The sequence below is a fragment of the Bombus vosnesenskii genome, unplaced genomic scaffold (assembly GCF_011952255.1).
Source record: "Bombus vosnesenskii isolate JDL3184/JDL3185 unplaced genomic scaffold, Bvos_JDL3184-5_v1.1 scf7180000013286, whole genome shotgun sequence".
NCBI classification, from domain to species: Eukaryota; Metazoa; Arthropoda; class Insecta; order Hymenoptera; family Apidae; genus Bombus; species Bombus vosnesenskii.
This window is the reverse complement of record NW_022882939.1, coordinates 1,192,518-1,217,234: the sequence shown is the minus strand read 5'-3', so window position 1 is coordinate 1,217,234 and position 24,717 is coordinate 1,192,518. Positions and strand designations below refer to the sequence as shown.

Genomic DNA, 24,717 nt, shown 5'->3' with positions numbered 1-24,717 from the left:
GTCGGAACACGATATCATCATATTTTTACAGATAGATAAAGCAATATACAATATACACAGTAGACATAAGAAGATTTTATATTATGTCAATCAAAATTCAATCGCTAAATTATACTTGATTTATACAAGTTGCTAGAATATGGAATCGTTCAAAGCGTTTATGGGTATTTTTGAAAGAGCTGTTACAGAAAGAAACAGCACAAATTTAACGGAAATTTTGAAGGACAGTAAAAAATACTTTCAAAATATAGCAAAAGATGATAGTGGTATGTAATAAATCTTATTATATATCATAAAGTATAGATCTTATTTTTTAATTTAACATTTAACATTTAATATTTGCAATTTTTGTCTTTAGAATTGATGCTATCTATATTATTTGATGAAAAGAAAGGTTTACTTTCTTTTCTTAATAACGAACTTGGGAAGTACAAACCTGAGAAAGGTTTTGATACGGCAGTTAAAGAAGCATTTCATCTTCTTGAATTTATCATAGAACAGTTCTGTGATATATTTATACCATATATAGTTGGAACAAAGGTATAATATGAATGTTATTTCATGGATATTTACAGACCACATTAAAGCTTTGTTTGTTTGTAGAATGTATGCCAACGGGCACTTAAAACACGTTGTTCAGCACTTATTCAAAATGCTGCTTGCAGCACATTTAATATGTTGATAGCAAATTTTGAGGAATATGAAATCGAATTAGATAAAACTGTAAAAGAATTTGTATCCTTATTTCGTTTTGTTAACATTAAAGGTAGAATTGGAATATATAAACAAATTTATTTTACATGTAAATAATTTAAAATTATAAAGACAATAGTTTTAACTTTTTACAGAAAGAAGCTTATTATTTTCTGTACTTGGAACAATTGCAAAACATTGTCCAGAAGTTTCAGAGGCACAAGAATATCATATAATCTTCCAACAGTTAAGGAATGATTTCATCAAGCAGGTATATTTTATTGTTTAATATCTTTGAAGAAGATTTTATTCTTGCATTGAAAATTTTAGTATAATCCACAAACTATGTCCCATTCACTTGATGTATTTCAAGTATATTTGGATGCTTTTTCAAATATATTGACAAGGCTTACGGAAAAGATAGAAAAGAAGTATTATAAGGAACTATACACATGGGTCAAAGAATTAAGCAATCCACAAAAATACTCAGTTAAAAAAGTTTCAATGAGATCTGCAATTAATTTGTTGTCTAGACATATAGATTTGTTTGGTGATCTTGTTTATTGCGATTACAAATACTGGTATGATTTATTGACAAATGTGGCCCAAGATAAAAATGTAAAATGCAGTCAATGTGGACAATATGCTTTAAGAAAATTTTACAGAGTAATTGGACACATCTTAAAACACAAATCATCTGAGGGTGATAAAGCAATATTCCTGGTAACTATCTATTTTGTAGAATAGTTTATATAGAATTTGACAATATCTATAATATTTTAATATTTATTATGTTCTAGTATTTTAAAAATCTTTTCGAGGAACAATTAAAGAGCAGTCATCATGTAAATTCAAATATGCTATGTTATATTATATATGGATTTAGTCAAATAGCTGCACCATGTAAGATATATCTTACTAATAATGATGTGAAAAATATGTTTTCTTTGATAGCTAATTGTGCTATGTCACTTTGTTCAAGGTATCAATTATATATTTGCTTTTTTTAAGTATTTCATAATATAAATTTATTAATGCCCCTAATTTTGCAGGGATGATATAGAAAAAATACACTTGGAAAGTATTTGCAATTATCAAGAAGCTCTTTCAGAAATAATATTACATACATCCGATCTTTCAATTGATCAAATTAATATAATCACAAAGCTTAGTATTCTTTTAATTAAGAGATTTCCTGAATTCCCTGTATCTAATCAGAATTTTGCTGTATCCTTATTGGTAAATACGATCGTTAATATTATGACAATTAATAGAGATCTGTTAGACGAATTTTTATATAATTTAAGTAAGTATATATTTGATAAATATTCATAAATGAAATTTAATATTTTAGTATTTTTTACATAATGTGTTTAAATATTTAGTTTATAATGGAGTAGTGTGGACCTCTTTGCATACTTTATTTGTTGATGCTGAATTACAACGAGGATTGAATAATTTGTCAGAACGACCACTGTGCTATAAAGATTATTTGCCTTTGTGGTTACAACTTTTAGATCAAAACAAATATTGCAAAGATTTCAAATATAGCAGAGAAACTGTACAATATGTAATTGATTCAACTATGCATGTGGGGATTGCATTAATCGACAAATTAAATCTGTGCACAAAAACGAAAGAAGATAATATATTTTCAGATGTAGCCTTTTCTCAAATTGCTGAAAATGAAGCAGATTTTCGAACGTTCGTTAATATCGTAGATTTATACGTCGATATAATTAACAGCTTAGACACCTCTTTATTCATAAATACAATACACAAATTCTTATTAAAAGTTATTAGTAAATCTCACAAAAATCATTTAGTGTCGGGTTTTTATAAATTAGTACACGCAATATCTAAACATATTTGTGAGTTAAGTAGCGATGAGATTGAAACAGAAACATTAGAAATGTTAAATAAGTATATAATGAACGTATTGAATTTGATTCCTACATTTTCCAATGAATTGTTAACTACATGCGTGCACTTAATTTTAGATGTACCAATGTTATATGTAGAAAACATACTAAACAGTACAATTCCAACATTTAAAATTGCCTTTACAGTTGGTATAAGTGACTTTGAATTAGCTTGTAAAGCTTTAAACACATTAGAAAAATGGACAAATCATTTTGATAATGAAATCACAGCTATGTTTTTACAAGAAATAGTACCATTTTTGGAACCATATTTACACAGTGGTGAAAGTTCTGTAGAATTTCTACAAGATATCATAAAAACTGAGCGAAAAGTTATTAAACGAATAATATTAAGAGATGATGAGAACACTTTAGAAAGATTTCAAATGAGAGTTTTGTTGTTTATCGCTTCGCTTGATACAAATATAATAATGGATTTCATATATAAAAAATCTATGAACACAGGAGCTACTTGGGATAAGAAAGACTTACTCAAATACTCATTGACCTTTTCTGATACACAAGTGGATATCCATTTTGATAAAATTTTGCCCAGAATAATATTATTGGCTCAAAATTCTGGGGATAGACGGACGAAGGTAATTGCCTGTGAAGTACTTCATTCGATAGTAATGTACGTTCTTGGTAAAACATCACAGTACTTAGTATCTAATCCAGATCGATTCGTTTCTCTCTACACAATGTTATGTCCAGCCTTACTAAATTTGGGCTGTGATTATGAAGAAGCAGCGAGACAAATTTTTTATCCTTTAATGCTACAGCTAACTCACTGGTTAAGCTCAAAATTTATGCTCGAATCTCTGACTACTACATATTTTCTCGATTTGCTGTTCAAAGGTCTATGTGATGAAGCCAATTCGTCTCTTAGAGAATTTTCTGGGATATGCTTGAGCGAATTTATTAAATGGTCCATAAAACAGTCTGATAATGCTGCAATAAGTCAGTCGAATATTTATAAAGTTATAAATAAAATAACGAATTTTGCTCTGCATCCTTCTACCTCTAAACGAATAGCAGGCGCAACGGCTTTTAATCATATTTATAGCATTCTACGTGAAGATGAGAAAACTGTATCTATATATTGGTTGGAAATATTATACAGTTTCATTAAAAGCTTGGATGGTTGTAGTGACCCATCAATCATTAATGCTCTTAATCATGTTGAGAGAGTTCTAATAGCTAAAAAAAATCTGTTAAACGCAGAACATCATAATCGTAGGAAACCTTATGAATTTGAAGGTTCAACTTTAGTCGATGCTGTAAAGTGGTTGCTCACACAATGTGGTTGTTTAGATCAACATTGTCGGATAAAATGTATGGAACTAGTTGTAAAACTTTCTGAACATGTAGCAGATTGTGACTCAGCTAAAACAATAATAAATAATTATATCGATACATACGGAATTGAAACGTTTAATAGTATAATTTTAAGTCAATTGCCAAAAATAGAAAATCTACCTGTTAATGGCATACTGCCTTTTTTAAGGAGTTTGGATTGTTACATTTGGTTAATAAAAGGCGATTTATTGAATATGCAATGTTTATTTGATAATTCAAATTCGCAAAAAGATGAAATTTTCAATTGTGCTAGGAATTTTATTCATGTGATGAATAGAATTAAGATAGAGAATAAGGAAGATAATTTAATAATATTATCAAAAGAGATTGAAGACCTACAAACATTGCAATGTAAAGCAATATTGAATATATTCGATTTTACACAAATTTTATTGAATTTTGATGTAAGTAAATTATTTTGTAAAAAATTTTATATTAAGATTTTAATTTTTCATTTTTCAATTTCAGGGCAATTTCATTCCAGATTTCTTCTTCAATAAAGATTTTTTTGAGTTAATTGCAAAATGTATAATGTGCCCACAAGTAATAGGGTTTGATTTAAAAAATCTTGAAATTACAGAAGAACTTTTTGTAATTATGGGAAACTTGTTACAGTCTATAATGCATAAAAATAATATTTCTTTGTTACACCTACTTAAATGTGAATTATTGATATACGTGGAGAAACATATATACGATTTTGTTGTATTAGATAACATTATTTATGGTAAAAAGAATTTTACTGAACTTAAACAATATGTTCGGGGTTTAAGCTTTTTAGATCGTCGTAACATCCTTAATCAATTAGATAAGGTATATAATACATATACATAATATTGCTTTTTCAGTACGTCATATTATTTACAATTATTAATATTGTTTTATAGATGAAAGAGTTGATCAATCGACAGGATACAGTTACACGTATTTTCAAGGCGTTAGTAAGAGAATCATTAGGAGAACTTATTTATGTAACTATAAAACCATCAGCAAAAGATTATCTAGAAATTTTAATGGAATTTTCACTTATTCATTACGAGGTATATTATCCAAATATACAAATAGAAAGTGTTACATATTGAAAATCTTTTATCATCATATTGAAAATATTTTATAAAATTATATTTGCAGTTTTCAATGACAAGGATGTTAATTGAATTCATTGAAAATGATACAATGCTTGGATCAGGTGATAAAAAAATTAAACATGGTGTATATTTCTTCAGTACATTTAAATGCGAAATATTTAGATACATATTAAAGGATATAGAAAAATCTATCGAAATATTTAATGATTTACTGCAACGAGATCCGTCTACTCTTCTAATGATAATGGAGCAATTATTTCTGTTTGTACAACGATATAAAAAGGAGTTCCATGATTGTGTAGAAGTATTAGTGGATACAGTTATTAAAAAATTCACAATATTTGAAAGTGTAATAAATAATTTAGAAGATAGACGACAAAAATTAATAAATATTCTTGGTATTGCAGTCCATTTGAAGCACAAACCAATAGAAGTATCATCTTTAAGTAAAGATTTTTATATGTGGATTCTTAATCAGCTAATGGACAATTTAGATATAGAATATAAGATATATATCCTTCATAATTTTCTGGTTTGTCTAACTGATATGACTGATACAAAACCAGAAGTACTTGTTATTTTACGTAATTTGAAGAATAATAGACTCGATGTGTGTCCAAATGATTTTTCTCAGAAGAATGTGAAAGCTTTAAAAATTACCAACTGTTTCCACAAATTGGTAATGTTATTACCAGTCACTAAATCGGTGATAGTATTTGAAACCATTATTTTATTTGCAACTGGTATTGCTAAATACCTGTGTAATGAAACAACTAATGAATATTTACAAAAGTACTTTGATTCTATTACCACTGATTGTACTGTGAAATCTTTGCAAGCAGCATACAAATTATTTATGAACTTAACAAATGAAAGGTTTGATGTGTTACAAAGATTTCTTTTACCATCATTTGAATTTTGCAAAACTACTGAAATAAATAAATTCTTTGAAACAAATATTAAAGAAATATATACAGTTATTTGCCAAAGTTTGGTTGGAGGTACTTCAGATATAAAACAACTTATGGTATCAAAAATAGGATGTTATGATCTTGTTGCAATTATGTTTGCAAAATTACAAATCTGGGACATAGATAATGCTGAGAGTGTGATTACTCGAAATGCTATTGATAATGTGGTTACTGGAAAAGAACTTTTACATAGTTTATACAGCAATGCGTTAAATGTACGTATGTTAAGGACACATGAGCCTGAGCTTAAAGAAACAACAAGATTGTTGCATTGTTCTGCATATAATTGCTCCATAGCCATTGTATCTAATATAAAAAAGGATGAAGACGCTTACGCAAGTATTTTTATTGAGAACAGGAAAAAGGAGCAATTGATTTGGGAGAATATTGTAGATTGCCAGAAGCAATATAATTTTCAACAGACAGTTGCTGAAAATCCAAAGTATCGTAAAAGATTAGTTAATATAAGAAAGAGAATAAAACAAAGACAAGCATCTAGTCATTACTCATATATATATAGTTATGATTTATCTTCCTGTAGTTTAACTGAAGATATAAATGCTTACGATTTTAATGAAACCATAATACGAAATAAACATGATAGTACTGATAAAAAGGAAAGCATGAGTTTAACATTTGAAAATGATGAACTAAATAATCATGAATGTATGGCTTCCATTTGTGGAGTTCTGAGTCATATGATAGAAGAAAAAATATCTGTACCACCTACTGATGACACTATCACAGTGCCAAAATGGTTAAAATGTTTTCTTAGTTCTTTTACAACAACAAATTATAATAATGTCAGATTGTTTATGTTAAAAGTTATCTTGAATATGCAGACTGTGTTTCAGCCTTATGCAAAATTTTTCCTTCAGCCAATAATGCATGCAACATATTCATATTTGAAGAGAAATCAATTAAATTATATTATTGTTGATGTTATAGAAATGTTAATTGATTGGCAAACTTCTTCTCAAAGATTAAACGAATCTACATTTAATCAAAATAAAGATGAAATTCAACAGCTATGGGAGACATTGATTCAAAAGGTAATAGTAACGAAAACCGAGAAAATTTCTAAATCTATTTATAATTACAACATGAACATGGTAAAAACTGTACTCGAAGTATGGCATCCTTATTTGAAGCTACCTAAAAATTTAAGCGATAAGATGAGTACTGCACCCGGAGCTACAGTATATTTAATATTAATCTGTTTCATTAATGGCATGGGATTAGACATTATTCAAAGAAATGATATCTTAGAATTTCTGGAAAGATCTTTAAAAAAATGGCAGGATGATGAAGAAACAATTTTACAATGTTGTGAATGCTATGGTTTAATCTTGAAATCTCTGAATGATGATAATACATTAGCAAACAAAAGGTGCGCTATAATTGATACAATTCGAAGTATATTGAGACAGATGCAAACGAAATGCGAGAACAGACAGATGAAATGCATTCGTGCATTATGTAAAAATTACCCGATTGCGGCAATGGATTATTTTGATTTTGTTAAAAGAAGTGTATTTAGAGTAGATTTTCAGGGCAAGTCAAATGGTTTAGAAATATTTTTATTATGCATACCAAATTTTACTACAGATCAAATAGTAAAGGAGTTAGCTCACATGAAGCTTCATGATTTATTAACAAATAAAATTTTACCCTGTGAGAAAATAACATTAAAAATTATCCATTCTTTAGTTTATGTCCTTCCTCCTCCAAATATACTGTCATTTATAACATTAGTACCACCTTATACAAAGCATAAACTTTCTGAATATAGAGAAATCGCTTATAGTATATTTATAAATATTTATAAGAAATACGCAGGGGACAGTTCTGGAAATAATGAGATAAAGGAGTTAATGCAGATCAGCAAAGAAATATTACTTAATGGTATATTGGATCCTACTGAAACATTACAAGAAATGATACTAAACTTTTGGACACAAGATGCAAAATTAACAAATACTTGTAAAGAAAGGTTGCTTGAAGCAGTAGATATATATACTCCCAATGCTGATCAAAATTTCTTACCATTCATATTTTTACTTATTACAGATCTTATAAAGAAATCAAATAATTATACACAAAAGATATTTGAACCTTTGCATGATTGCAGTTATAGAGACTACAAAATAGCTCTCTTATGGAGGACAAAGAATTTTGGATCAAAGGCTCCGCTTTTTGCTCCATCCTTAGCTAGTCAAATGAATCAAACATTCACTCAAATGAACACTACATTATCATATATGTCCTTTGATTCTACATACACGACATCGCATAATTCACAATTAATGCTTCAAGCAACTCAGGAGCTTGATTTTGAGCCGACTTACGTTAACGATACATCTATTACAATGTCTATTAATCTAGGAGAAGATAATGCATTTGAAGTACCAAAAGTACCGCAACCTGCCTACAATAAAAAGTCGAAACGATTTTTAAGCAGTGCAAGTGATATTTCTGCAGCTATAAGACAGAAAGAGATTAAAAGAAATATACAGCATGCGGAAATGATAAAAGACGAAGGCGTGCGGCAAAGAAGCAGTGTAAAATTGTATAGAAAGTATAGAATTGGTGATTTTCCAGATATTGAAATATCGCATGCTACACTGATCGAACCATTGCAACAGTTAGCAAAGAATGATCAGTTGATTTGTAAAGATTTAATAGTTAATATTGTTTGCTCATTAATTGAAAACTGCAGACAGAGTAGTTTTATAGGAAAACTTGTAGACAGTATGGAACATATTATGGAAAATGAACAAAATAGTAATTCCACTATAACTGCAATTTTAGAAATATTATTAAATGCTTCTATAACAGATTGTTCACCAGAAATCATTACGAAGGCCTCGAGGTCGAATAGTTTAAACTTCCTTGGATCACTTGTTTTAGAGGAAAATTTGATTCATGAGACAAATATTTATAGGCCACTTAAAAAGAAAATACGACGGAAACATGCGGATGACTCATCCTCTAAATGGTTGCTTTTAACAAATCTTTATAAATCTATGAATGATGTTGATACAGTTCTTAGCATTTTTCAAAATCATATTACAAATAAAGATATGCAAGTATGTATATAAATATATTTATCTTGTAGTAAATGATGATAATGAAATTGATTATAATATCCTTTTTTAAATCAGTTCTCTCAAAATTTTAGATCGCATCATTTGCCCAAGTATCTAACAAATGGGAAAGAGCAAAGCTAGCATATGAAGAGGCTTATGGAACGGAATCAGAATTAATGAAGGAGCATTGTCTTCAAGGCTTGTTTGAATGTCTAAGTAATTTATGTAGCTGGCATGAAATTGACAGGCACATAAAGGGCAAGCTTGATAGAAATTTAGACAACATTTGGAATAATCCATGGAAAGATTGGATGTTCCCCTGGGTGTTTGATGTTCATGTCCGTAAACTGATAAATGAAGACAATACTGAGGAATTCCAAAATGACTTCAAAATCATGGAATCTTGGCTGAATGACACGACAAAGATAAAACACATGAAACGATTCTTTGGGGAAGAATGTTCGATATTTTTTTTGCATAATCAACTAGAAGTTGCCCGTGAATTTTTATTGAACTCTTCTGATGAGATAAGGGAACAATGGATCAGACTTCATCCGCTTTCCACACAATTAAGAATTTGCAAGTTACAGAAGTTGCGAATCATCAACGATGTAAATAAATTTATAAAAATTTTGAAATCGGCTGAATCGTCGCGCGATTTAAACGAGATATTAAAGTTCTGGGATAACAGTATGCCTTCATCACTAGACGCTATACTCCCATGGGATAAATTAACGTCTTATAGGACTTATTTTATTAATAAATTACTTGATGACAAATTGAAGGAATGGAATGAGAGTTTAATACAGAACGATTCAGACAGTAATCCTGATGAAAACGAAAATTCGATTACGTATAGACTGCGCACTATTATCTTTGATATGAGATTGAAGATGGTCGAGGCATCGATAAATCAGAAGAACAAATACATAGCAAAAAATTATTTACGACAAGTGGAACAAAGTGTAGAAGCTCCGTCAATCTTTTTCAATGAATTTTTATTATTTTGTGGAAAATTGAAATACCTGATGGGAGATATTGAAACGGATATGAAAAAAAAGCTATCACACTACTCTTCTTCTTGGAAACATTGTCACGATCTTTTACGACAAAACTCTATTGTTGATACTACGAATGTTAGTAGTCGGAAGCAAATCAGTATGATAGCATCGAAGATCATAAAGTTTAGTGAAGAAAATGAAACATTCGCAGAATTGTTAAGAGAAAATACTATAATTTTGAAAGAAATAAACGCCGAGAATAATGAGTTATCTAGCATTAGAAATACACTGGAAACTTATAGCTTTAATAATTTGAAAACGTGCTGTGATATGACGACTAAGAATATTAAGGAATGTTATTTCAGTCTTGCGAAGTATTGCTATGACAGATTATTGCATGATACACATGATATTCAGTTAAGTAAAGAATTTATTCACTCTATATTGAAAGCAATGAGTTATGGATCTCTTGAGGCAGCCCACTATTTTCCCTGTTTGTTAAAACCTGAATATTTCAACGATCAAGAAACAAAGGATATTTTTATGAAAGAGATTGAAAATATTCAAATTTGGCTGTTTCTCTCTTGGCAAGCCCAACTATTTTCCCATTTAGGAACATCAATTGCTCCTTTAATTATACCTGTTCTTAAACGGATTGTTGAGACTTATCCTAATGCAGTTATTTACACATTTCGTTTGACAATGGAGACAAACCCTGCTCTCTTAAATGAAACTAGTACTTATGAAATTCGACAAATCCTTTACAATAGACCGGAAATCGATCGATTCTTGACAGCGCTGCATTATGTAGTCAAACCAGAATTATATTTACGACACTATTTAATTGAACTTAGAAAAAATTTATCTCTGGGAACAGCTACAGCTATAGATATATTTCTAAAGAAAGTATATCCAAATCTAAGAGAGAACAAACATGATCCAAAACCAGGGAACATCTTCAATAAGATTGCATCCTATAAAAATATGATAAAAGAGTTAGAAAATAAAAAAACTGAAGAAATTAAATTATGTGTGGACAGAATAATCGAAAGAATTAAAATATCACTTATTAAAAAAGATAATAATAAAAATAGATTGCAAGATTACAGTCCATGGTTGTGCAACTTTCCTGAAAGAGATGTAGAGATACCTGGTCAGTATACTGGCAATAGAAAACCTATGCCTCAGTATCATGCAAAAATTTTAAAGTTTGACTCAAATATAAGAGTTATGTGGTCAATGCGCAAACCTATTCGGATTACTATGATTGGTAATGATGCAAAGGACTATCATTTTCTGACAAAATTTGGAGAAGATCTACGACAAGATCAAAGATTACAGCAGTTGTTTACTATTATGAACAAGACATTACAAATTGACGCAGCTTGTAGACAAAGACAATTATCTATTGATACCTATCAGGTGAGTACTTTTTTAAATAATTCATAGAATATTTAAGAATAGTAAAATGTCAATATTAAAAGGGAATTAACTTTTTAAATGCAGGTGATTCCCTTGTCTAAAACAGTGGGTCTTATACAATGGGTAGATAACACAAGATCTTTGCAAGAGTTAATAAATTTCACACTGTCAAAGCAAGAGATAGAACGACACGATTCTATTAGTAAACTCTATCAAGAATGGATTCAAAACGTTGCTCCTTCTAAACAGCTGCATGAAAAATACAAGGAAGCAATAGTAAAGTACAACGCCTCAGAAGTGACTAATAAAATGAACGAATTTATTGGTAAAACTGAATGGAACAGTTTACGCAAAACATTGACTGTATTATGTCCATCCATAGAAAGTTTTATTACAATGCGTCGAAATTTTATTACTTCGTATGCTACTATGTGTATTGCACATTGGATCTTAGGCATTGGTGATCGGCATTTGGAAAACACCCTTATCGTTATCGATTCAGGGCGTTGTTTAGGTATCGACTTTGGGCTAGCCTTTGATGCTGGCGTTGACCAAAGAATACCAGAATTAATGCCTTTTCGCTTAACACCCCAAATCCTAGGCTTATTGAAGCCTTTCACCGAAAAGGATCTTTTGAAAACGATAATGATACATACATTACAAGCAGTGAGAAACGATCAAGGACCTATTCTATCTTGTATGGACGTTTTCGTTCATGAACCTTTGAATTGGACTGAACACGTTAACAAAGCATTAAGAGACAGTGAAGAAGATGTTATAGGTAGTTTTTAATTATGTATAAGATGAACTACTTTAATTCTTAAATAGAGAATAGCACGTGACTACTTTCATTTTATGCTAATTATAGATGTTAAATGGGTACCAATAAGAAAGATCGAAGCAGTTACGAAGAAGTTGAATGGGATTAAACCATCTTTGATTACACTAGATCAATTAAAAGAACAACATCATGATAAATATTTCGATAGATATTATGCTATAGTTACTGGGGATGATGACATCAAACGAACACGAGCAAAACTGAATGGCTTTTTAACTCCTGAGGAGCAGGTAATCCTTTAAAAAATTTTATTGTTGTGATCATTTAGCAATAAGGTTCTCTAAATTTTTAGATCGAATGTTTGCTGGATCAAGCAACTGATTTAAATATTCTGGGTCGTACGCACGTAGGATGGAAACCGTGGCTTTAAAAGATGTAATTAAATTTATATTTTTATAGTATATATTTATAATATAATTTCGATTATAATGTAGTTTTTCTTATGAAAATAGTACTTTTTAAACTATTGCTTAAATAAGAAACTAATAAAAATAAGTCAATTTCTTTAAAATGTTTATGTTTGTAAGAATTAGAATTTTGTAATATTTTTAAATATATTTTATACACTTTCCTGCATTTTATAATTTATTATGCGAATAATTACATTCTTACTTCTCTGAAGTAATAATAAATTTTAATTTTTAATGATTGATCGTTTATTAAAAAACTACGATATTTAATACAGTATTATATTGTCTTCACATAATTTTTAGCTTTTTGTCGAAAACGTAATTACATTACGCATCAGTATTATTAATTTTTATATTCGCAATTTTTAAATAAATTGCACTGTAAATAGAAGTTGTAAATTGTAAACATCTAAAATTTCTCCATGAAATTATTAAAATTGCTGATCAGATAAACTGCTAAATCAGGTAAAAATATAGAATTTACAATTTACTTTCTTCATTTAACAACTATTCTATAATACTAACTTTTGCATACAATAAATTATATTCACATTAAATTATCTCCGCTCTAATGAGCTGAATCGTCAGTTATAATTCGAAATAATATAATGGCATTCCATTATACAAAATTGAGATCCTTAAAAATTTTTGTTTGTTTAAACTTGTTTAGTGAATTTTTATAGAAATTAACTTTTTGTATTTCAAAAAGCGTTTACAATATTTGCGGTATAATATATTACAATAAGTCATCTGGTAATTATTCAACATTGCTGCAGCTGATCTTGCAGTTGCGCATATCGTCCTTGCAGTACGCGTTCTCGTTCAGTTTGTCTATTAACATCTTCCATAAGTGCATTTACTCGTCTCGGCACGGCTGCTTCTTCCTGTGTTTGTAAAAATTTGAACGTTGAAAGCTCTAAATGTGCTTGTTCTATTTGTTCCCATAGATCATGTAATTGTTTTGTTAATACTTGTGCTCTAGTCTATAATAAAGAAAATTAGTGTATTAATTAATTATATGTACATATTTTAAAATATGTATCTTTCGTACTGAAAATAAGATCACCAACCTGGTATCCACCAGTAAGGACTTTTAATTTTTTTTCCATTCTTGCTGCCCGTTTGGCTTCACCAGTCATATGCATGCGATTCTCTTCTAACTTTCTTTCGCATGCTTCTACTCTATCTTTTTTTGAAGCTAACGTTGCTCGCGTGTATCGTTTTTGTGTTTCCAGATATAATATCTAACAAAGAAGCAAATAAATATATTTATCAAGTCAAAAATGTTTTAAGCATGGAAAATATGTTGGTACCTCTGACAAACATTCTTCCCATACAGTTGTATAAGAATCCGAACTTAGTTCTCCATGCGCCATACCTTCTTTTACTACACCCATTTCATCAGTTAAAAGCTTCTTTGCCTACATGAAATGTTTATTAAAATTAAGCAGCATTATAATTTCACAATAAAATAAAAAATATCTTACAGCAGCAAGTTCTTCTTTTTCAAAATTAACGTATGGATGTTGCTCAAGGTAAGCTTGAGCTTGAATTACTGAATTTGAGGAACCTTTACGATTTTGTTGTGTCGGATTTTGTAATGCGTCATACTGTAGCATGGTAATCATTTCTCTTTTAATCAGTTCTTCTGCCTAGAATCATATTCATTAATAGTTGTTATATGATCGTTATATACAGGGTATTAAAAAAAACCATTCAATATTTATGTAATATATACACACTATACTAAATTGAGTCTTAGTAAACATAAAAAAAATGTTTATATCTCGGAAACGGTTGAGCTTTTAACCTATGTTTACTAAGGTTTTTTTACACAGTATAGTGTGTTCTATGTACTAATATTGAATAGTTTTTTTTTAATACCATGTATATAATTATTATGTACATCATACATATATTTGACGATTATATGAACATACCCTTTGCAAATCTGTTAATGGAGTATCCATAAATGGCCTCAAAATATTCATATTTACATCAACTGGTCGTGGTAAATCTCGTTGTATAACTTGCGACCTCCTAGATAATTCCTTTTTTCCTGTAAAACAGAATACAATATTAATACATAAATAATTTTTCTAGTAAAGAATATACATTTATACTTCAGCGATAATGTATTATATACTTTGTTCTATTAATTCTTGTTGTTGCCTAGCATCTATATCAGCTTGATCTTCTACAATTTCCATCGTGGTCGAAGTAATATCTTCGTTTTTTGTTTCACCTTCAGGAACTACTATTTCATAATCATTACGCGGTGTTGGAAGCGCACTCAATCCAGCACGCAACTGTTCCTTTACTTGCTTTTGAATTAACGGAGTCTCCGACCCGTCCATATTTTCATTTGGATTAATGCTGAGCTTATCACGAACCGGTGTAGCTGCTAAAACTCCGTTTTGCGTTCGTGTAGATGCTGGTGTGTTAAATGAATTAGCTGGAGTTCCGTCACTACGCTGCGATCGGAATGGCGTAGCCAAAATTGTGTTAGGAGTTGCCACAGCGTTCGTGGAAGGTACAACACCAGTAAAATCAGAATTATTTAATGGAGTATTCAATCCACCTGTGTGAAAAATAAAGCAATGAAATTAATATTTTAGATATATGTTTTTTTCCACATACAATTACACCAACCTTTTAATGGAGTATCAACATGAGTAAGAGCCATAACATTCTGAGCTTCTTGAAGTATTCTATCTGCAGCAGCTGGAGTACGTGGAGTTACAGCTGCATTAGTTGGTAAAGAATAATCAGCCAATAAACTATCTGATAGTGTGATACCACTTTCTGTTGCAACTTCACGAGCAACCTATTACAGATGACATAAAATATAAATTCTTATATATTTTACACAAAATAATAAAATATATTAACTAGATACCTCTGATGCTCTACCAAGCTTAACTACTTGCTGTAATTCTTGGTCAGATATCTGTGGTTCTGGTAAAACAAGTTTACTCCTTTTTTTTATTGGCTCTTCATTATTCAACATTCCCATTGGGATATCGTTTTCTTTACGTTGTTTCAACTTCTGTTTATCTTTTCTGCGTTCCATTTCTTCCTTTTCTTGTCTCAATTCGCCATCTAAATGTTGCTGTCTCATTTTTGAGAAATCAATGGCAAGCGGATCTACATGCTCATTAGACGTATCATAAAACCCGGGTGCTGGTCGTTTCTCAAACGGAATCTCAGAATTGTAATTAACGCCGCGTTTGCGCTTATTCTTTTGTGATACAGTAATACCAGCAGCTCTCAACTCTCTACGTTTTTGTAAAGCAGCAAGCCTACGAGCTTCCTCTAACTGTTTCTCTCTGGCTTTACGTTTTGCCTTTTTACCCTGTGTGTTTGCAAGTCTGGCACGTGCCTCAGACAACATTTCCAATTCTGAAAATTACTAATTTTATTGTTCTTACATATAACAGGAAATAATAGTCTGTAAAATGGAAAGCTTACCATCTTCATCCATGTCCTTAGGGTCAGGCCTAGCTGGTTTTGTTTCAGGGTTTGGATCAATTTCTCCTGGTTTTAGTTTACGAGGATCATCTGCAGCATCATCTCCCTCTTCCTTTTTTTGGGCTTGATCCCTAACATGGTATAATGGCAAAGAATATAAAACTCATTTTCAGAAACATGTTAGTTTAAATTTATAAAATACATTTAACTCACAGCAAATATTCGTAACGTTCTAAGCATTGTGCAGCTGTACGTCCTATAATTGGCGCAATTGTTCTCCATTGGGTAGGCATTAATTTTGCAAGATGAAGAAGCTTTTCGTCTTCTTCTCTGCTCCATTCTGTCTTTTTTATGCTTGGGTCTAACCATTCAAACCAACGCGCTTTGCATTGCTTAGCAGACTTTCTATGTAAAAGAGATGCTATTCGACTCCATTGATTTTTGCCATATTTCATTACAGCAGCTTTTAAAATCTCATCCTAAAAATATAAAATATTTACAGAAAAAACTATCTCTGATATAATCAAAATGTAAATACAGGTTAGAAATCAATCTTCACCTCCGTATTCCGCCAAACTCCACCTTTTATCATAATACGTGGCATTTTTTATATATTTTTTAATACCATCCAAAAAGTAATAAAAATTGGAAAATTTTCACTGATTATCCCTATTTATTTGATAATTAATAACAACCTCATTGGAACTATAAATTAGCGACAGTAACATCAAAGAGGAAATTGCGATGTCAGCGACACCAGTGGAAAGCGGCGACAAAAATATTAATACAATTTTTTTAAAAGCAAATACAGAATAGAATCCAACATATATATATCCAATAAAAATGCTCTTATGATTTTGAAGAATAGTATATGCTTATAGAAAAAATAAAAGATCTATAAATTACAGATAAAATATTATAATATATAGAACCAGACAGAACTGAAAGTTTATTGAACTATGTTTTATTGTTCAATAGTTAATTAATTAAGACAATTAGCTCAAATGTTTCGTAACGTCTGATCTTCTGATTAAAGTATAAAGAATTATGTAAAAGACAATAACAAGCTAAACAATTCGTTATGTACTTAAATATGTATTTAAAACTGATTCCAGATTTCAAATTGGTTTTGAATTGTGAATATAGTTTTAAATATAGAGGTAATTTAAGATGTACAGCATAGCATTACATGCACGATAAGCGGACTGTAAATTATTTATTGTTATAATAAATGTGTGGACTATATGTAAATTTCAGAGAGATTTTGGATATACATATATATTCAACATATTCAATACACGCATGAATTATACATACAATAAATAAGAAAATATTTGTTCAGTAAATTATATCTGCACAATTTGAATCATAAATATCCTGCAATAACTCATTAATGTACATGTAGTAAACAAATACTTAAACTTATTGCTGACGTAAAATATTTTTCATATACAGTACTTTTGTACATGTTATTTTTTTATAAATTATATTAAACATTAAGAACACACATATATGCATATTATAACTTAATTACTGAAATAATGATTAAGTTAAATCTTTTCCGCTTTTTTAGATTTCCTTTTGGTATCTCATATTTAGGAATAAAATTATAATACTTATAATTATATATTTCTCATATATACAAAGTCTCATATTAACTGGTGGAATATTGATATTTACAACTTACATGGTGAATCTAAGAATTTAATTTATTTTTTATATATTAGCAACATGCATAGTTTTTACAAAATCAATATCTTCTTTTACTAAATATGTACCATTGCTTTAATTATTTGAATTATTACTTATTTGTTTTTATAATTATGTTTTTGAAACATATGTTAAATAAATAGTATTTAATTGTGTTTTTTATGTTATATTATATTTACATTATTTTTGTTTTTACTCCATTATGTTTCATGTGAATAATTTCATACAAATCAATTATACAAAACAAATATAAGTGAATATATATATACATATATACATTCATTCAGTTACTAAGGCAGTGAATTGATTATTGTATCATTTATATTATATTCAAGCTGCAAATAAGTAAATAATAAAGATTTTAGGCATGAATAATGCAATATATACATATAAGTATGTATATATATTTATATGCATGCAACATGTGCATATAAACCTAACATATATTATTATATATTATACAATATTTATTTACAGTTTTCAATAATAAGTTACTCTTTAATTAAGAAATAAAATCAAATTTAATTGAAAAATGAAATTGATTGAACTATTTACAATATGATAACATTTTTTTTACATTAATCGATAATTCTTCTTGTCATTACAAATTTAGAATATTTATATTATTTTAATGCATAAGTACAATATACCATTTACATCAGCTTCATTGATGATATGTGAAAAATAATACTTAATATAGCAAATTGCTTTTGAATTTCAAGGCTTCCAACTGAGAAAACTATCCTGTATATATATTTGTTTAAATATGCTATGTGCAGTAGATTGTGGAGCTTTACGATTACGTTGAGCTTCTAAAATGTATGAAACCTTTTCTCTTGCTTCACTGCGAGAAATATCACCTCTGAGACCCAATAATCTGACTAAATGATCTTCAGTCATATCTGGATATTTTTCAACCAAAGAATGTAAATCAAGAGAAAGAATTTCCGAATCTTCACAACGCAATACCTCCGCTAGTCGCTTGATTATTTCAAAAGGAGAATTAAAGTTCCCTACTTTTGGAGCTATTCTATCAAAGAAATTTTTTAATTTATCTGCTTCTGTCATTATTTTTGATGTACATGTTAAGCATTCATCATATGTTTTTAAAGATATCTTTCTTTGTAGCATTGCAGAAATGTAACGTTTTGCAATGAGATTTTGTGCCTCTGTAATAACATATTCAAAATTTTTTGGGCACAGGTGATTATAATCTTGAAAATAATCTTCTAAAGTCACACAAATGGTTTCTACTGGGATAGGGGATGATAACCATTTAGGAGTAATTAAATCTTGAAATTGTAATTCTAAATCTAAGAAAGATTCTTCTAGTAATATTGCTGCTGCTTCATTTCGTAATTGTTGATAATTTGATAACAAATTTTCGAATTTCACAGTAGCATCTCCACTAGCATTAGAAACCCAATACAGCTGTTTCATTTGCTGTGCTAATTCTGTAAATTGTAAACAATTATTAACAACTGTAATCATATGATGCGTAAAGTAAGGTACTTGGCTTCTATCCTCAAAATGTTTGTTTTTAAATTCCAGTATTGCTTGTTTGTACATAAATCCATATTTAATTACTTGTTCAATGCACAGGACTATAGCCTGTGCTGTTAATTCAATGCTAATTGTTTTTGTAACTTGGAGATTTTGATCAATCATTTGAAATATAATCACAGGTGCTGCTGTGTGATAGTATGTTTCTTGAGTGCTTCCTTCTGGTAATACACCACTCCACCAGTCTACTTTTTCAGTTTCCAAAGTCTTTTTCATCCAGTCTTCATAATTTTGACACATATTCTTCAAATATTTCTCTTGCAGATCATTTATAATTTCAAGACTCAACAAAGGGCCTATATCACTTGTATCAATCTTTAATTCAGGATGTTGCATTAATTCTGGGCCAGTATAAGTATTCATAATCCATGATAATAAAGATACATATTCATTTCCTTCCAAGCCATTGGCAATTATGTCCTTCAAATGTTGCGATAAACTTGTATGATACATTTTAACAAAAGTTCTTACAATATTATACCAAGGTGGAAAACAAGGTTCACAAAGAGTTTTAGCAACTCTCAAATCTTCCAAAATTAAGAGTCTTGTAAGCTCTAAATACCTAACTAACCACATTTTGTTATCCACTCTTTCCTCAACATGCGTTCCTTCAATTCTATTGGCTACAGATTTTTCTAAAACTTTCATTGCCATATCTTTCCACTTTTTAGGTCTTCCTGGTGGCATAAATCCACTTTGTTTATGTCTCTGAATAGCAAAATGATCTGCTTTTTCTTCTCTTTCTATAATTCTCAGTGCTGTGACTATAACAGTAGGTTCTTTTCTCACTGTGTTTAATGTACGACTTAATACTAATCTAATTTGTTTCTCCATTAGTTGAGAAAGCATTTCAACATCCTCTAAATAAGCTTTTAACATAACTGTATCAGCTGGGGACTGATTTGGAAGTTTGTGAAGTTCATACAACAAATCATCTCTTGAATTTTCAAGATCCATAATAATCTGATGAGCATACAGTAGATTCCCCTGGTTTATCCACTGTTTAGTCATTTCAACGCTTTCTGGTAAAGTAAACGTATGTTTCAAATTTTCTTTGGCAGTAACATATTGAGAGTGACGCATATTCTCTTCTTGAACAGCTTGCAATTTTGCACTGAGTTCTGGAACTTTACTGAACAATTCGCCAATATCATTTAGATCCTGTTTTATAGAAGCGCTACTCTCTAAAGAACTCTGAAGCTGTTCAAAACCTACACGAACTCCATCTAATTGACTTTGCATTGCAGTTTTGAGCATAGTTTCCACAGAAGCTTTCTTCCGGGCTATTCTACGTTTGTACATATCAATTTTTTCCAATTGACCTGGTCGTTGCAATAGATTACACCCATATTTTGTTGCCTTTGCCTCTGCTTCTTCCTCCAATTTTTGCAAGTCTTCCATTTTCAAAGCCATTTTGTTAATGTTTTATTTTATAAACTATTATTTTACTTTACACCTTCCGATAATTATACAAAATTAGAAATAACGACTTTTACTTAAATAGATTCATTTAAAGGAAAGCATGCAGATTATTTTGACATTTATAAAACCTTGGTTAGGCATGTACCTTAAGATGCGTTTATATTGGATAGCTATCTTGTCAATTTTAATATAATGTGTTTTCAACATTGTAGTGCTTTGTAAATGCGCACTGTCGTATTTTCATGTGTTTGTGTTCAATGAAAAACAAGGATTTGAAGAAAGTCAAAAAAGTTTGTCGCTGTCATACTATCAAAATAAGACATCATAGTACTTATAGAATTTTAAGTCCAATTCAAAACTACAAATGCATTTTTTAAAAAGATTATCAGGAATAATCAACCTACATTACAGACGCTATCCAATAAGATGTTTAACCTCCAAATCGTGCGTAAATGTAAAAGATGAAGTAGAACAAAAGGGTAAATAAATAACTTTTATTCGTGATATTATATAATACTTTAGTTTTTACGAACTATAGAGCAAATATATGTTCTTAGTGCATAATCATGTTTGTACATTATTTCAGAAAAAAATATTTTGGTAGATCATTTTGAAGAAATTTGTATGATTGGTATAAACCGACCAGAAAGGAAGAATGCTTTAAATGTTGCTGCCGCACAAGAACTATTGGATGAATTAGATAAATTTGAAAATGATGAAAATTTTTTAGTTGGTATCCTTCATGGTATAGGAGGGAATTTCTGTAGTGGTTATGATCTTAAAGAAATTGCACAATATGATGGAAACAATGAGGAAGTTTTACCTCACTTTGGGCCATTGGTAAATTAAGTAACTGAAATGTAAAGTAGATTATGTAAGTACTAGGATATTAACTTTTCTGATATGAAATGTTTATAGGCTAATAGAATTGAGTTATGTAAAAAACCCTTAATTGCTGCTATAAGTGGATATGGTTTAGGAATAGGCTTCGAACTTGCCTTAATGTGTGATCTCAGAGTAATGGAAGAAGGTGCAGTATTAGGATTTACAAATAGACGGTTTGGCATACCTATATTATGTGGTGGTACTGTCCGATTACCTGCTTTAATTGGTTATTCAAAAGCAATAGAACTGATATTAACTGGTCGTTACATCCAAGCAAAAGAGGCACATTCATGTGGTTTGATTAATCGTTATACAACTACTGGCAATGGTGCAGTTTATTTTGCAATAGTAAATAATATGTATAGATACATCAAAAGACATAGTGAAATTATATAATTAAAAATTTTTTACTTATAGTGTTAGGCACTACATTAAATTTGGCAAAATCATTTGTGAAGTTCCCGCAAAAAACATTGCTTGCAGATCGTGCTTCTGCACAGTTTGCAACATTTTCTGCTAAACAATTAGAAGAAGCTATACAATTTGAGAAAGATAATGCATCTCATTTACTATTTGAAGAAGGAGTTGCAGGAGCAAAAAGGTTTGTTACAGAAGGATTAGGAAAACATGGAAAATTTTATAATATTACAAAAGTAGAAACTAAGTTTGAGGAATTTGATAAAGATCTTTTATAAAGATCATATAAAAGTACTTATTCCTAAAGACTGCTATATGCATAGGAACAAATGATACAAAATCTCATATAACTGTTATGTAATATACATTTAAAATGTATCTAAATTTTCTACTATGATTAAACTCCTTTACTATGAATACAATCACGTTATTTTGTGTGTAATACTCCCTTTCTTTAAAGAAGATTTAGCAGATAAATTTTTCTTAAGCAAGGCATGAGATTTTAATAGTATATCAGTGCATCTTCTTGCTGCTTTTCCAGTAAGGAGTGGTGTTATATTAATCATTTGACCATTTATATCTCCTGTGTAAATAATATTCATTGAAAATAATATTTCACATAATATTAAAAACTTACGTTCAAATGTAACTATTAGATATGTTAAATCCACTTCAAAAACATCAAAACCAGATATGTATGGTTCAAAAATGGAAACTTTCCTTAATTGGCAGTTAATTTCATCACATAAATCAAATTCAGCTAAAAATGTGCTTTAATATATTCATTAAAAAAGTAAATACAAGAAAGTTAGAATATAACCTACTCACTTGTACCATCTAATCCTATTATATCTCGAATATAATTCAATATTAACTTAAGTGGACAATTAATATTTATTAAAATTTCTTTATCTGCTTCCTCCAATTGTGTATTTTCCTCATTATTAGTAACAGGTACTGTGAAATAAATATACACGATATAGTATTCATTTAACGAACATTATTTAATGAAAATATTATTACTAGAATATTTGATTCGTATAATCGACATCATGTTACGATTGTCAATATTATCAACTTTGCATTTAGTAAATTTCGGAATATTAAGGTATAAATAATGGAAAAGGAAATTAACAAATTGGCTTGATCAAATTTGTTCTACGCATTCTCTTCGCGAAAGATACAAGGTTAAAATAATCGAAAGTCATTCGATATTTCATTGGTATACAGTTCTTGCATTGAATTTTCAAATTTGATAGTAAATCATACGATCAATTTATTTATAATATATAGTAGCTCGAAATTTGGAACAAATCCGAAAATTACATAGAAGATATTCTGTGCAAGTATACATTTTACGATCACATAAGTATCTAAACGGTCAATTATTTATCACATTAATAAGTCTCAATATTCAGTAGGACCATTTTTAATCTTTATTATTTGTTTAAGATGCTGTGTACTATATTTTTTTATTAAATATACGTTTGCTTAAAATGTTTGCTATTATAATAACATAATCACAGAATCGGCAAAGGAATCGACATAGAGATCATTGGATTCAATTCGTTCATAATATTTTTCGTCATCTATACTAAAGCTGGTGCATCGACGTAACAATATGTGTATTGGACATGCCGTCAATGATGGGTCGCAGATTTCCTCCGGGCGGTCGTCGACGCGTTCATTCGGCTGGAATTTCAAATAATCGTGGAATTTCATATTCAAGTTGAACAACGACCGTCCATAGGTTTAATTGGCGAAAGTAATGCGAGCCGGCCAACCACCATCGAGCCGGTTAAAGCTGTGTGACGAAACGAGTGCAGGTGGCGGTGCATTGTTGCGCAATCGTTCATATCCCTCCTCCTCCTCCTTCTTGTAACCAGGAGTCAGGACGAGAGTCCCCTTGGTAACCAGAAGGCCTTCCCCACCAAGTGCCTTCCTCCTTGCACGACCTGGTGAATGTTGCGCGTACTTAAATCTACGCGATCATCTCCGATCGTCTTTTCCTAGGATTTGCTTTTCTTCTCTAACTTTTTTTATCGATTGGTTACGTTTTCCTTTCGTTAGATACGCGTTAGGATATTCGATTTTGAGATTTAACTGAAGAAAGTAATTAATATTTGAAGAATTGCAGCAATTTTATTAATGATTAATAATTATGATATTAATAATATTAGTAATTAATATTTGACCAATTGTCGTGTATGTATGTACATATTATTAAGCAATTTATTATAATTGTTATGTTTTTACAAGAAATAGAAAGCATACAGTCCAGATAAAGACTTCAAGTATCAATTACAAAAGAAATAATTGGAGAAATGTCAGCTCGGTGAGATCTGTACATACATACGTATAAGGAAGAAAAGTGTACATAATTGCAAGTTGGAGTTATACTGGAGAATTTGAGGTATAAGCTTTAATTTATTTGAGTAATTTAAAATATTCTT

General features: G+C 29.8%; 4 protein-coding genes across 5 annotated transcripts; 2 read left to right on the top strand and 2 right to left on the bottom strand.

Moving 5' to 3' along the window:
• Positions 1 to 45: 45 nt before the first annotated feature.
• Positions 46 to 13,806, top strand: LOC117232388 (DNA-dependent protein kinase catalytic subunit-like). The gene is made up of 16 exons (XM_033491743.1): positions 46 to 266; positions 359 to 540; positions 604 to 766; positions 849 to 964; positions 1,024 to 1,416; positions 1,494 to 1,675; positions 1,746 to 1,999; positions 2,079 to 4,378; positions 4,443 to 4,787; positions 4,862 to 5,014; positions 5,106 to 9,122; positions 9,215 to 11,545; positions 11,630 to 12,326; positions 12,414 to 12,616; positions 12,679 to 12,761; positions 13,573 to 13,806. Exons 1-15 carry the CDS (start codon positions 140 to 142, stop codon positions 12,754 to 12,756), a joined length of 11,541 nt encoding a protein of 3,846 aa, XP_033347634.1. The 5' UTR covers positions 46 to 139; the 3' UTR covers positions 12,757 to 12,761; positions 13,573 to 13,806.
• LOC117232389 (cell division cycle 5-like protein) lies at positions 13,115 to 16,871 on the bottom strand. 2 transcript variants are annotated; one of them, XM_033491744.1, is made up of 11 exons: positions 16,827 to 16,871; positions 16,481 to 16,746; positions 16,268 to 16,398; positions 15,696 to 16,198; positions 15,449 to 15,623; positions 14,943 to 15,377; positions 14,737 to 14,855; positions 14,284 to 14,448; positions 14,110 to 14,217; positions 13,867 to 14,040; positions 13,115 to 13,779 (listed from the first exon to the last, which is right to left on the bottom strand). In XM_033491744.1, the coding sequence occupies exons 1-11, from the start codon at positions 16,869 to 16,871 to the stop codon at positions 13,558 to 13,560; spliced, it is 2,343 nt and encodes a 780-aa protein (XP_033347635.1). In that variant the 3' UTR covers positions 13,115 to 13,557. The 2 variants fall into 2 exon arrangements, with proteins under 2 accessions (XP_033347635.1, XP_033347636.1); XM_033491745.1 differs by lacking the exons at positions 16,481 to 16,746; positions 16,827 to 16,871 and having other exon boundaries at positions 15,696 to 16,208.
• Positions 16,872 to 18,530: 1,659 nt separating this feature from the next.
• LOC117232339 (exocyst complex component 3) lies at positions 18,531 to 21,107 on the bottom strand. The gene has a single exon (XM_033491673.1). It carries the CDS (start codon positions 20,951 to 20,953, stop codon positions 18,695 to 18,697), a length of 2,259 nt encoding a protein of 752 aa, XP_033347564.1. The 5' UTR covers positions 20,954 to 21,107; the 3' UTR covers positions 18,531 to 18,694.
• An 81-nt stretch (positions 21,108 to 21,188) lies between these two features.
• On the top strand, positions 21,189 to 22,989 carry LOC117232340 (2,3-dehydroadipyl-CoA hydratase-like). Its single transcript, XM_033491674.1, has 4 exons — positions 21,189 to 21,441; positions 21,549 to 21,802; positions 21,881 to 22,175; positions 22,265 to 22,989. The coding sequence occupies exons 1-4, from the start codon at positions 21,327 to 21,329 to the stop codon at positions 22,540 to 22,542; spliced, it is 942 nt and encodes a 313-aa protein (XP_033347565.1). The 5' UTR covers positions 21,189 to 21,326; the 3' UTR covers positions 22,543 to 22,989.
• Positions 22,990 to 24,717: the final 1,728 nt, after the last annotated feature.